This window comes from Bufo bufo, chromosome 4, assembly GCF_905171765.1.
Source record: "Bufo bufo chromosome 4, aBufBuf1.1, whole genome shotgun sequence".
Classification (NCBI taxonomy): domain Eukaryota; kingdom Metazoa; phylum Chordata; class Amphibia; order Anura; family Bufonidae; genus Bufo; species Bufo bufo.
Window position 1 is genome coordinate 457386509 of NC_053392.1, and position 14113 is coordinate 457400621.

General features: G+C 41.5%; 1 protein-coding gene across 1 annotated transcript in view; it reads left to right on the forward strand.

The window, feature by feature from the left end:
* Positions 1-14113, forward strand: part of SMYD3 (SET and MYND domain containing 3) — an 876371-nt gene that overhangs the window by 693893 nt on the left and 168365 nt on the right. Inside the window, exons 9-10 of the mRNA XM_040429445.1 lie at positions 2411-2498; positions 9959-10127. Of these exons, the coding sequence (XP_040285379.1) occupies positions 2411-2498; positions 9959-10127 (257 nt within the window). The remainder of the gene's footprint in view (positions 1-2410; positions 2499-9958; positions 10128-14113) is intronic.

A 14113-nucleotide genomic window follows, 5' to 3' on the forward strand; every position in this document is an offset into this window, starting at 1 on the left:
ATAAGGTTAACGGCCGATGTGGATGCTGTGAGAAACGAGGAACCCCTGGACTACTGGGTGTGCAGGCTTGACCTGTGGCCAGAGCTGGCACAATTTGCCATGAAACTCTTGGCTTGCCCCTCGTCGAGTGTCCTGTCCAAAAGGACGTTCAGCGCAGCAGGGGGGATTGTGACCGATAAGCGCACTCGCCTAGCTCACAACAGTGTGGACTACCTCACATTTCTAAAAATTAATGAGGCATGGATATCAGAGGAATGTAATTTAATTTCCTCATACCAGCCCACACATTTCCGTCACCACCCAGAACAAAGAATGGTCCTTGTCTTATGTATATACAGCAGCATAAAAGGCCTTTTGTGTCAGGTGAATTTTTGGGGCCTCTACTCTAGTGGCCTACAGTGCAATTTTTATCCAGTTACCACCTAATGTACCTCCAGCCTCAGAATCACAAGTTCTTTTGTGTCAGGTGAATGTCAAATTTTTGGGGCCTGTACTCCAGTGGCCTACAGTAAAAATTTTATCCAGTGAACGCTTAATGTTCCTCCAGCCACATCAGCGAAAGTTCTTTTCTGTCCGGTGAATGCCAAATTTTTGGGGCCTCTACTTCAGTGGCCTACAGTTCTATTTTTATCCAGTGACCGCCTAATGTACCTCCAGCCACAGAATCACAATTCTTTTCTGTCAGGTGAATGCCTAATTTTTGGGGCCTGTACTGGCCGACAGTAAATTTTTTTGCCAGTGACCGCCTAATTTACCTCCAGCCACAGAATCACAAGTTCTTTTCTGTCAGGTGAATGCCTTATTTTTGGGGCCCGTACTCCCGTGGCCTAAAATAAAAAAAATTCTAGGCTCCAGCAGGGCACATTTTTGAGAGTTTCCCTTTAAGATGCATAAAAATGGCTCATGATTAAAGGGTTTCTGTCACCCTGCAAAACTCTTTTTTTTTTTTTTGGATAGTTAGATTCCTCATAGTGCGATATAGCAGAATATAATGCTCTTACTTACTTTCATGCGGCCGATTCTTTATAAAACGAACTTTTATAATATGTAAATGAGGGCTCTACCAGCAAGTAGGGCGTCTACTTGCTGGTAGCTGCTGCAGAAATCCGCCCCCTCGCCGTCTTGATTGACAGGGCCAGCCGTGATCTCCTCCTCCGGCCGGCCCTGTCAGTAATTTAAAAATCGCGCGCCTCGCGTCATTCGGCGCAGGCGCTCTGAGATGAGGAGGCTCGTATCCTCAGCACTCCCTCAGTGCGCCTGTGCCGATGACGTCTTCTTTTTCGGTGATGTCATCGGCGCAGGCGCACTGAGGGAGTGCTGAGGTTACGAGCCTCCTCATCTCAGAGCGCCTGCGCCGAATGACGCGAGGCGCGCGATTTTTGAATTACTGACAGGGCCGGCCGGAGGAGGAGATCACGGCTGGCCCTGTCAATCAAGACGGCGAGGGGGCGGATTTCTGCAGCAGCTACCAGCAAGTAGACGCCCTACTTGCTGGTAGAGCCCTCATTTACATATTATAAAAGTTTGTTTTATAAAGAATCGGCCGCATGAAAGTAAGTAAGAGCATTATATTCTGCTATATCGCACTATGAGGAATCTAACTATCCAAAAAAAAAAAATGAGTTTTGCAGGGTGACAGAAACCCTTTTAAAATACATATTTTTTGGTGGGAATTTTTGCCAATGATCCCCCTCTGGTATTTCACTGTCCATGTTGTGGGACTATTTGTGTACTTCTAGTAAGTGTTTGCTGGCTGCAAATATGACCTGAAGGTTTTTCAGGTTCGCCTGCCATTAAAGTGAATGGGGCCCGCTGCAAAAGCGCGATTCGCGAACATTTGATCGCGAACGCGCGTTCGCGAATCGTCCCGGTCGATGTTCGTCCATCACTATTAATAGCTTTAGGCCATTCAAACAACTGTAATACTGGCATATTTTAGTGTCTATATAATAACCAGAATGTATGAACTTCCTGAGGTTCTACTGGACTTAACCTTAGTATCCTACATCACTGCATTATGGGGCATCAGGTGGCAGCATTAGAGAACTTATAGAAACAGATTTCCCTCAGACATCAATTATGGGCATTGGGTGCTCTTTGAAGAGTGATGAAAGATGTTGAATAACTACTTGTTCAATTTTACATGTTTAGTATTGAAATATTGTGTAAAGTTATTTCAATTCTTTCTTCCTCAATTCTTGCAAATTGCTGTATTTAATTATCCAATATTTTGGATGTAGTGCTCAATTCATAAAGTCTTTTCATGTTGTTGAACCCTAAGATAACATATTGTATATTATCTCCACATTCCCAATGGACTAATGCAAAGACTAAAGGCATGTTTGGAACTCCTTTCAGCTATTGCAAGTTACTGTACTACTACTTCTTTTGTATGTTTGTGCTGGAGCAGGATGAAGACATGTTGGCAGGAGGTGAGGAGGCATCAAGAGAAATGGAACGTTCACTTACAACACTGGAAGAGATGCGTTCCCAGAACAGTATCCTTTTAATGGAAACCTTCATGTTCATTATTTAAGGATTTTTGCACTTGTGTCACTCCATCCTACTGAGCATGATAATTTTTTTTTATATTAAGAGGGGTTTTCCAGACTTTTTAAATGCTGGCCTATCCTCAGGGTAGGCTATCCGTAACTGATCAGCAGGGATCAGCTTTTTGTGTACCTCTGAGGACAGGCCATCACAAAAAAAAAGAAGCTAGACAGCCCCCTAGATCTCCATAACAGCTTGATGGTATTAAAAAGTCATGTTTCGTTGTTACATGCTTATTTATTTCATATGAATAGCTGCTTTTACATTAGGTTGCATGCCACTGGAAAACAGCAGTTTAATTTTAAGGCAGATTTACATTGCACAATTGTTCATTGGGTCTATTAATCATTGATGCAGCATTATTGAATAATCAGTGTAAACGTCTATCTACTGCCCAGAAACAACAAATCTATATGAGGTTGAACAATGACAGTAAACCATCGTCCCAATACAGTGGAGGAGATTGTTGCGTGTAAATGCAGCTCTTCAGCTCCATTGATGAACAGTCAACTATCCGGAAGGAATGGTCCTTTCCCAATAATTCCTGTTTGCCCAGCTGCCTCTTTGATTAATGCTCTCCTTGCCCGGTCCGTGAGTTTTGGTGGGCGGCCGTCTCTTGGCAGGTTTGCTGTTGTGCTATTTTCTTTCCATTTGGTTATGATAGATTTGATGGTGCTCCTGGGGATCATCAAAGATTTAGATATTTTTTTTTATAACCTAACCCTGACTTGTACTTCTCAACAACATTGTCCCTTACTTGTTTGGAGAGTTCCTTGGTCTTCATGGCAGTGTTTGGTTAGTGATGCTTCTTGCTTGGGTGTTGCAGCCTCTGGGGCCTTTCAAAAAAGGTGTGTATATGTAATGACAGATCATGTGACACTTAGATTGCACACATTGCATCATTTCACTAATTATGTGACTTCTGAAGGTAATTGGTTGCACCAGAGCTTTTTATGGGCTTCCTAACAAAGGGGGTGAATACATACGCACATGCCAATTTTCTGTTTTCTATTTCTAAACACTAGTTTTATTTATATATTTTATTCATTTCACTTTACCAACTTAGACTATTGTGTTCTGAACCATCACATACATTTTAGATTAACAGAACATTGAACTTAAGACTGTAATGTAACAAAATACAAAAAAGGTCAAGGGGGGTGAATTATTTTGTGTGTGTGTGTTTCATTTATTTATTTATTTATTTATGTTTTTAAACAACAAACATATACAGTGACACCTCTTCAGAAAACCACAGCTTGGAGAAGACCACCTTGTCTGGACTAGATTTTTCAGTAACAAATTTTCATTTGGTGGGACCACTCCACTAGAAGACCGTTTTCACCACGGTTTTGGGTGGCCATCTTAAAGAAGTATTTTTATATTTACACATAGAGAGACTGATTAGTTTCAAATCAACTAAAATGACTTTTAAATGCAGTTAGCACTGCACCATTGGAGTCTGCAATAGTTGACAAATAAGCAAATTTCCTTGAAATCGTCCTTCTATCACAAAAAATGGCGTTTAATATCTTAATCCTTTCCCGCAAGTGAAATTGAATTGCCAAATTGAGACATAAATGTAAATTGTCATAATCAAACGTCCAGCCTTAAATTACCACAATCAGTTACAATGGTAATTAACCCCTTCGAGACCAAGCTAGTTTTTAACTTCAGTATTAGGCCATTTTTAGCAAATCTGACATGTGTCACTTTACAACGCTTTTACTTATCCAGGCTATTCTGAGATTGTTTATTCGTCACATATTGTACTTCATGACAGTGGTAAAATTAAGTAAAAAAATACCAAATTAATACAAAAATTAAAAAAAATTAGCAAATTTCCAAATTTCTCTACTTTTATAATAGACAGTTATACCTCAAAAAATTGTTATTACTTTACATTTCCCATATGTCTACTTCATGTTTGGATCATTTTGTGAATGCCATTTTATTTTTTGGGGACGTTAGAAGGCTTAGAAGTTTAGAAGCAAATCTTGAAATTTTTCTGAAAATTTCCCAAACACACTTTTTAAGGACCAGTTCAGGTCTGAAGTCACTTTGTGAGGCCTACATAATAGAAACCACCCAAAAATGACCCCATTTTAGAAACTACACCCCTCAAGATATTCAAAACTGATTTTGCAAACTTTGTTAACCCTTTAGGTGTTCCACAAGAATTAAAGGAAAATGGAGCTGAAACTCCCAAAAATGACCCCATTTTGGAAACTACGGGGTAAGGTGGCAGTTTTGTTGGTTATATTTTAGGGTACATATGATTTTTGGTTGCTCTATATTACACTTTTTGTGAGGCAAGGTAACAAAAAATAGCTGTTTTAGCACCATTTTTATTTTTTGTTATTTTCAATGTTCACCTGACAGGTAAGATCATGAGCTTTTTTTAGAGCAGGTTGTTACGGATGCGACAATACCAAATATGACTACTTTTTTTGGATGTTTGTTTCAGTTTTGCATAATAAAGCTTTTTTTTTTTTCTTTTTTTTTTATAGTGTATCCATATTCTGAAAGCCATAGTTTTTATTTATTTTTGGACGACTGTCTTATGTAGGGTCTCATTTTTTGCGGGATCAGATGACGGTTTTATTAGTACAATTTTGAAGTGTGTATGACTTTTTGATCGCTTGGTATTACACTTTTTGTGATGTATGGTGACAAAAAATGGCTATTTTGACACTTTTTTTTTACGGTGTTCACCTGAGGGGTTAGGTCATGTAATATTGTTATACAGCAGGTGATTACGGACGCGGTGATACTTAATATGTATACTTTTTTTTATTTATTAAAGTTTTACACGAAAACTATTTTTTTTTACACCGTTTTTATTTTTATTTTTTATGGTGTTCCCCTGAGGTGTTAGATCATGTGATATTTTTATACAGCAGGTTAATACAGACGCGGCGATAACTAATATGTATACTTTTTTTATTTATTCAAGTTTTACACAATGACAGCATTTTTGAAACAAAAAAAATCATGTTTCAGTGTCTCCATATTCTGAGAGCCATAGTTTTTTTTATTTTTGTGGGCGATTGTCTTAGGTTGGGTCTAATGTTTTACAGGATGAGGTGACTGATTGGTATGATTTTGGTGTGCGTATGACTTTTTGATCGCTTGGTATTACACTACTTGTGATGTAAGGTGACAAAAAATTGCTTTTTTACACCGTTTTTTATTTATTTTTTAATGGAGTTTACCTGATTACTCATGTTTACCTGATTACTAAGGTTAATTCATGTGATATTTTTATAGAGCAGGTCGTTACGGACGTGGCAATACCTAATATTTTAAACAAAAAAAATCATGTTTTAGTGTCTTCATAATCTGAGAGCCATAGTTTTTTTTGTTTTTTTGGGTGACAAAAAAATGTTTTTATAGCACAGTTTTTATTTTATTTTTTTGACAGTGCTCACCTGAGGGGTTAGGTCATGTGATATTTTTATAGAGCCGGTCTATACGACGGGGCGATATGTAATATCTCTACTATTCATTTTTTCCCTATTTTTGACAAAAAAATTTTTACTTTATTTTGGAAAAAGGACGCTGTTTTTTTTTACTTGAAACCTAAACTTTTTCATTATTAATAAAACACTTTTTTTTAACTTTATTTTACTTTTTATATTCGTCCAACTTTGGGACTTCACCTTTTCAGGGTTTGATCCCTGTTTCAATTTAGTACAATATATTCTACACAGTGAGAGGCTGACAGTTGCCTAGGATACCCAGCGCTCAGGCTGGATCTCCTGGGCTTCCGTAGGCTGGCAGCTCCGATGCCTGTGTAAGGCATCGGGGCTTCCATGGCAACCATCGACTCCCTGCCAGCGCAGCACAGGGGGGGGGGGGCGATGGAGTCAGAATGAGCCCCCTCCCTCTGTATACCCAGTATGTACCGCGGTCAGCGCTGACCACCGCACGTGAAAGGTTTAATCCGACGGCATCACCGCACACAGCAATGCCGGTGGATGCAGCATGGGCCCGGCTATCAGTAACAGCTGGGCCCGTGCTGCCGATCGGGCGGGTGCAGCTCCTGCTCCCGCCCGATCTCATCAATGTAAATGTACGTGAGGATGCTGGAAGGGGTTAAAGGGATTGACTGCCTTTCAGATATTGATGACCTATCTTTTGGATAGGTCATCGGTATCAAATCGGTGTGGGTCTGACACTCGGCAACCCCATAAATCAGCTGTTTGCAGCAGCCCTAGCAAATGGTATCGGAGCTGCAATAGACGAGCATGACTACCAAACAGTAGATGGAGCCTTCTGCTTCAGGTGCATCCACCATTTTATTTCTGTTGTTGACGGCAGCCATAATCAGCTGATCAGTGGGGGGGGTGTCTGTTGCCAGACTCCCACCAATCGGATATTGATGACCTATCGGGAGAATAGGTCATCAATATCTAAAAGGTAGGGAACCACAATAATAGTATAGGCAAACAGACCTGTGTTTTATATTGTTTGTCTTTAGGGTAAAGCTTAGTCTGCCCTAAGATTACCTGATATATATTCTACTTAATCTACAGTAATAGCATACAGTATTAAAATATGCCAGAGCATTCTAAATAACAAGTTTAAAAATAGAGTTAGGCACCAAGTTAGATGCCAAGAACATTGGCACATCGCGTTAACAAATTGCAATTTTTTTATTTTTATTTTAAATCATTATTTCAAATGCAAGATGAAAAAAATATTTCATTAGAATCCATGGACAATCAAGTATGCAGAGCTCATGGCAGCTCCAACCTGCTGCCCATTACCGGGCCACAATTGGCTGCGTTTCCAGACAAGATCTGCACATTTTACAGAGTTGAATGAGCGTATTAATATGAACATCTGAACAGTTGGCTGCTGACTCTCAAATATGTATGGCACAGTCAGATTTTAATACAGTGGCATGCAAAAGTTTGGGCACCCCTGGTCAAAATTACTGTGAACAGTTAAACAAGTTGAAGATGAAATAATCGCAAACAGGCATAAAGTTACAGATGACACATTCCCTTTGTACTTAAGTTTTTATTTGTATCTTTTACATTTTCAAAATAACAAAAAAGGAAAAGAGCCTGCAGCAAGACTGTGGGTACCCTGCATTGTTAGTACCTAGTAGCACCCCTCTGTCAAGTATTACAGCTTGTAAACAATTTTTGTAGCCAGCCAAGAGTCTTTCAATTCTTCTTTGAGTTATTTTCATCCAATCTTCTTTGCAAAAGAGTTCTGTGAGAATCCTGGGCTGTCTTGCGTGCACAGCTTTTCTTTTAGGTCAATTCACAGATTTGCAATGATATTCAGATCAGGGGACTGTGAGAGCCATGGTAAAACCTTCAACTTGTGTCTCTTGAGGTAGTTGTGGATTTTGAGATGTGTTTAGGATCCATTTATCCATTTGTAGAAGCCTTCCCCCTTTCAACTCCAGCTTTTTTTTACAGCTGGTGTTATATTTGCTTCCAGAATTTGCTGGAATTTAATTGAATCCATTCTTCTCACTTTCTGTGAAATGTTCCTGGTCATTGGCTGCAACAAAGCCCTAAAGCATGATTGATCCACCCCCATGCTTAAAAGGGTTTGTATATTGATGGCGTATTCTCTGGATAGGTCATTAATATGTGATTAGTTGGGGTTATAATCCTGGCACTGCCATTGATAAGCTGTTTGAAGAGATTGCTGTGCTAACCAAGTGCCGCGGCCTCTTGCTAGGCTGGTGAAGTTACTGTACATCAGTCACATGACCTATGTGCAGCTCAAGTGAATGGGCCGGAGCTGCAATACCAAGCCAATACCAATACCTCCACTGTTCCTGTTAACTGCCATTTCTTAATTCCATTACAATGTTCAAGGAAATGGCAACCTGAAAACACCTTGCTATCTTCTTATAGCCTTCTCAAGCTTTGTGGACCTAAATAATTTTCATTTTCAGATTGTTAGGCAGCTGCTTAGAAGAACCCACAGCTGCTGTTTTTTAGGACAGGGTTAGCGCAGTCTGAGTATTTATAAATGTATGAAATTTGCATAACTGGCCTTTCCTAATTATAATTGTGTAGAAGCCGTAACCCTAACAGGCTATTTAAGGTCTGAGATCTCAGTCAAAGTTATCTGAGTGTTCATATCTCCTTGGGCTCCCATACTTAACTGTATACATACAATAACAGTAATTTTGACCAGGGGTGCCCAAACTTGTGCATGCCACTGTAAATAAGTATTATAAGTATGTTTTTTAACCAATCAAATTATGTTTTTTTATGATTTTTAATGCCAATGGTTTTAAATCTCCTCTCAGTTTCCTACCCCTGAAATTGTAGATTACAGCTGTCAAAGTTATTTATATAAGCTTGGATTATAAAACAAAAATCCAGCCTCAGGGGACCCGGGGTATTCAGCTTTATCTTCTTTGTCATTTAACATCTGCAGCGAGAGTTAACTGACAGCATCTTAACACCTGCTGCACTGTCTCCATCAACAAATGTGTTCACTCCTATAGCTGGCGGGAACTTGATAATCCGCTAGCCCAGGGTGAGGTAGCTGTAACATCACTATACAATGAGAGAAATCCTGTTGATAAGAATCTCAAATCTCACAAATACTCTTCTCAGATCCAACAGGTAACGCTTGACCTTGCTCGATAACATAAAAAGTGGTAAGGTGTTTGAAAGAAAGCTTTTGACTACAACATGAGAATTTAAGTATTGTATATTGAGCCTGCCTTTGGATGTAGGTAAATGTAGCCTGTGTAATCAATGGTAAACTATATGAACCCACTGTTTGCACCTACGTACTAAACAATCTCACAATATACAATGAAATATTGTCATGCCCCACTCTGACGATGTGCGGAGGTCGGCCAGGATAGCAGCACGAGTTTAGTGTTTGTTTTGGAGCCATGCTGGATCCGCCTCTCATCAGGTGCACTGGGTGGGGTCATTAGTTTAAATAGTACACCAGCCCAGTGCTCTGGGCGGATTATATTAATCATTGTGGTCTTGGAAGCTAGGAAGGAAGGTTGGCTGTCTGTTTCAGCTTAGGAAGATAAGTGTTATTTCAAGTTTGGTTGTTTTGTGTCATCTATCCCATCCAGGTTCTGTGCGAGCAGGCTGCTCCTATTTCCCCACTTCACCATCTCAGGGAATTCAGGGTTTTGTCAGCCCAGGCACGGGGACACCTCATACCTACCTTAAAGGTCTGTAGGTGGTCTGAGCAGTGCAGGGAAAGAGGTCAGGGATTAGTTAGGAGGTGACCCTTCCCCTGTCTCTCGCCCAGAGCCTGGTTGGTGCGTTATCTGTTAGACTGAGTGCACGCCCGCCGTGACAAATATATAATAATATAATATGTAATGTAATATGAAATGAAAAATAACAAAGATAAGAACATTTTAAATGCATCATTTCCTTAATGAGTAAAAAAGATTTAATGGAAGCGTTAACCCTATGTAAGAAGCTGATCAACTGCAGCCAATTGCCAAATAAGAATATCCATCAGCTTAAGGCTCTTGACTTTGCTATGGATCTCTGCATTAATCTTGAAATGTGGGAAGAGGCCTTGCAATTTGCCTTACGAACTTTAGAGCCATACAGGTAAGTGACGGATACAATAAAAAGAAGAAAGTGTGGCGCTCCATAGTGAACACTGTGGGGGACATTTATCAAACCTGGTGTAAAGGAACACTGGCTTAGTTGCCCAAAGCATTCAGATTCCACTTTTAATTTTCCATTCTGAAAAATGAAAGGAGGAATCTGATTGGTATACTAATCTGTATACTGTACACTGTATTAAAATCTTCAACCATGTAGTCTACGCAGACACATACATTGCATATGGAGAAGACAGAAGAAGCGAAAAGAAAACATACATGGTGTGCACAATTATTAGGCAAGGGAGTATTTTGACCATATCATCATTTTTGTGCATAATTTCCAATCCAAGCTGTAAACTTGAATGCTTATTGGAGTGAAGCATATCAGGTGATGTGTTTTTGTGTAATGAGGTAGGGTGGGACCTAAAGAGATCAAGTCCTTATATCAAGATGTGCATAATTATTATTTTAATTTATTATTATTTAAAAAATATATATATTATTTATTATTATTATTTCCTCTGGCAAAATGGGACAAAAAAGAGATTTAACTGACTGAAACGACAAATATTGTTAAAAGTCTTTCAGAGAGATGCAGCACTCTTGAAATTGCCAAGATATTGGGGTGTGTTCACAGAACCATCAAACGTTTTATTGCAAATAGTCAACAGGGTCGCAAGAAATGTGTTGAGAAAAAAAATATGCAAATTAGCTGCCAAAGATTTGAGAAGAATCAAACTTAAAGCGACCAGAAACCCATTATTCCTCGAGTGCTGTCACATTCCAGAATGGCAACCTCCCTGGAGTGCCCAGTACAAGATGTTCAGTGCTCAGAGACATGGCCAAGGTAAGGAAGCCAGAATCCTGACCACTACTAAACAAGACACATAAGTTGAAACATCAAGACTGAGCCAAGAAATATCTGAAGACAGATTTTTCAAAGTTTTTATGGACTAATTAGATGAGAGTGGGGTACTGCTATGAGTTAATATTGTTAGGCAAGCAAAGCAGGAAAGGGAGGTGGATGTTATTGTCCATCTTGAGACAAATGATCTGGCTTGCAATGAGGTTTCAAAGGTGAAGGAAGCTTTTCACACACTTGGAAATGATATACGGGAGGTTGCATCAACTGTTTCATTCTCTGAAGTTTTGCCTGTGCATAACCTTCAGCATGACAGGAATTCAATGTATGGCCAGGGCTGGCCTTAGGTGTTCAGGCGCCCTGTGCGAGCTAATCTCGTGGCGCCCCCCCCCCCCCCCGTTCACCTAAACATACACAAAGAGGAAAACAATCTTTGTAACAAACAGTTTTCTTTAATTACAGATAATTTAAGTGCAAGTGCAAACAAGTACAATCATACCCAGTGTCCCCCATAGCCAGTCTCCTGCCCCCCTTAATCATACCCTGTCACCTTTGTCCAGTCCCCTGCCCCCCTTAATCATACCCAGTGTCACCCAGAGCCAGTCCCCTGCCCCCCTTAATCATACCCTGTCACCTTTACCCAGTCCCCTGCCCTTCTTAATCATACCCAGTGTCACCCTTACCCAGTCCCCTGCCCCCTTAATTAGACCCTGCCCCCCTTAAATTAAGGGTGACAGACACTGGGTATGATTAAGGGGTTAGGGCACTGGATAAGGGTTACACTGGGTATGACAAAGGGGCAGGGGACTGGCTTTAGTTGACACTGGGTATGATTAAGGGGGGCAGGGGACTGGGTAAAGGTGAAAGGGTATGATTAAGGGGGGCAGGGGACTGGCTATGGGTGACACTGGGTATGATTAAGGGGGGCAGGGTCTAATTGAGGGGGCAGGAGACTGGGCAAAGGTGACACTGGGTGTGATTAAGAAGGGCAGGGGACTGTGTAAAGGTGACAGGGTATGATTAAGGGGGGCAGGGGACTGGGTAAGGGTGACAGGGTATGATTAAGGGGGGCAGGGGACTGGGTAAGGGTGACAGGGTATGATTAAGGGGGGCAGTGGACTGGCTCTGGGTGACACTGGGTATGATTAAGGGGGCAGGGGACTGGGTAAAGGTGAAAGGGTATGATTAAGGGGGGCAGGGGACTGGCTATGGGTGACACTGGGTATGATTAAGGGGGGCAGGGTCTAATTGAGGGGACAGGAGACTGGGCAAAGGTGACACTGGGTGTGATTAAGAAGGGCAGGGGACTGTGTAAAGGTGACAGGGTATGATTAAGGGGGGCAGGGGACTGGGTAAGGGTGACAGGGTATGATTAAGGGGGGCAGTGGACTGGCTCTGGGTGACACTGGGTATGATTAAGGGCCTTAATCATACCCAGTGTCACCCATAGCCAGTCCCCTGCCCCCCTTAATCATACCCTGTCACCTTTACCCAGTCCCCTGCCCTTCTTAATCATACCCAGTGTCACCCTTACCCAGTCCGCTGCCCCCCTTAATCATACCCAGTGACTGTCATGGTGTCACCCACCTTATCCAGTCCTCTGCCCCCTTAATCATACCCAGTGTCTGTCACCCTTATCCTTATCCAGTCCCCTGCCCCCAGGCCCCATTTAAAGAAAGATATTTGGTAAAAAAAAAAAAAAAGAGTACCGCACCATACCTGTTACATCCAGTGACGTCTCCTGTGATGTAGACTTTCCTCAGCATCTTCATTCGGAGATAGGACCGTCATGATAACTTCTTTCAGCCGCGTCTCATCTCTGTAGAGTTTCACAGAAAATTTTGGGGATTCCTCACTTTACTATCATCCTCAGATAACAGACCTCCCCTCCCCCGTAGTGCCCATAACTATAATGCCCTCTGTATAATTATAATATATACAATGCCCTCTGTATAATTATAATATATACTGGCCCCTCTATATTATTATTATTATTATTATTATTATTATTATTTCCTCCTCTGTATTATTATTATTATTATTTTTATTAATATTATAATGGCCCCCTCTGTAGTATTATAGTAATAATTATGCCCCCCCCCCCCAGCCCCTCCAGCATACAGTCCCATGTAAGATACAACCTTCCCCCTGCCTTCAGCCCCTCTAGCATACAGTTCCATGTAAGACACATTACTTCCCTGCCTTCAGCTCCTCCAGCATACAGTCCCATGTAAGGTAGATCACTCTCCTGCCTTCAGCCCCTTCAGCATACAGTCCCATGTAAGGTAGATCACTCTCCTGCCTTCAGCATACAGTCCCAAGTAAGGTACATCACTCTCCTGCCTTCAGCCCCTCCAGCATACAGTATCATGTAAAATACATCACTCCCCGCCTTCAGCCCCTCCAACATACAGTCCTATTTAAAAATTATCACACTCCCTCTCTTTGCCGCCTGCCTTCAGCCCCTCCAGCATACAGTCCCATGTAAGATACATCACACCCCTGCCTTCCAGTCCTTCTTGCACAGTCCCATGTAAAATGCATCACTCATCCTGCCTTCAGCCCCTCCAGCATACAGCCCTATGTAAAATACATCACTCCCCCTGCCTTCAGCCCCTCCAGCATACAGTCCAATGTAAAATATATCACTCCCCCTGCCTTCAGCTCCTCCAGCATACAGTCCCATGTAAGATACAACGCCCCTCCAGCATACAGTCCCATGTAAGACACATCACTTCCCTGCCTTAGCCTCTCCAGCTTACAGCCCTATGTAAAATAATATCACCCCCTTGCCTTCAGCCTCTCCAGCATACAGTCCCATGTAAATAATATCACCCCAACTACCCTCTCTTCAGACCCCTCTAACATACAGTCTCCAGTACAAAGATGATTCCTTCTCCCTTCAGCCCCTGCAAAAAGCCCCCCAAGTAAAAATAACAGTCACTATTCTCCTCCACATACTTACCTGCAGACTTTGCTCCTGCTCTGTAGAATCTCCTGCACATCGTTAGGCCCCACCCCCTGGATGATGAGACTCCGCCTCTTTCCCTGACATCATACCTCCTAGGATCAACTACATTCTAGACACTACGCTCGCTCTACTGCCTCATAGGCTTCAGGCGCTG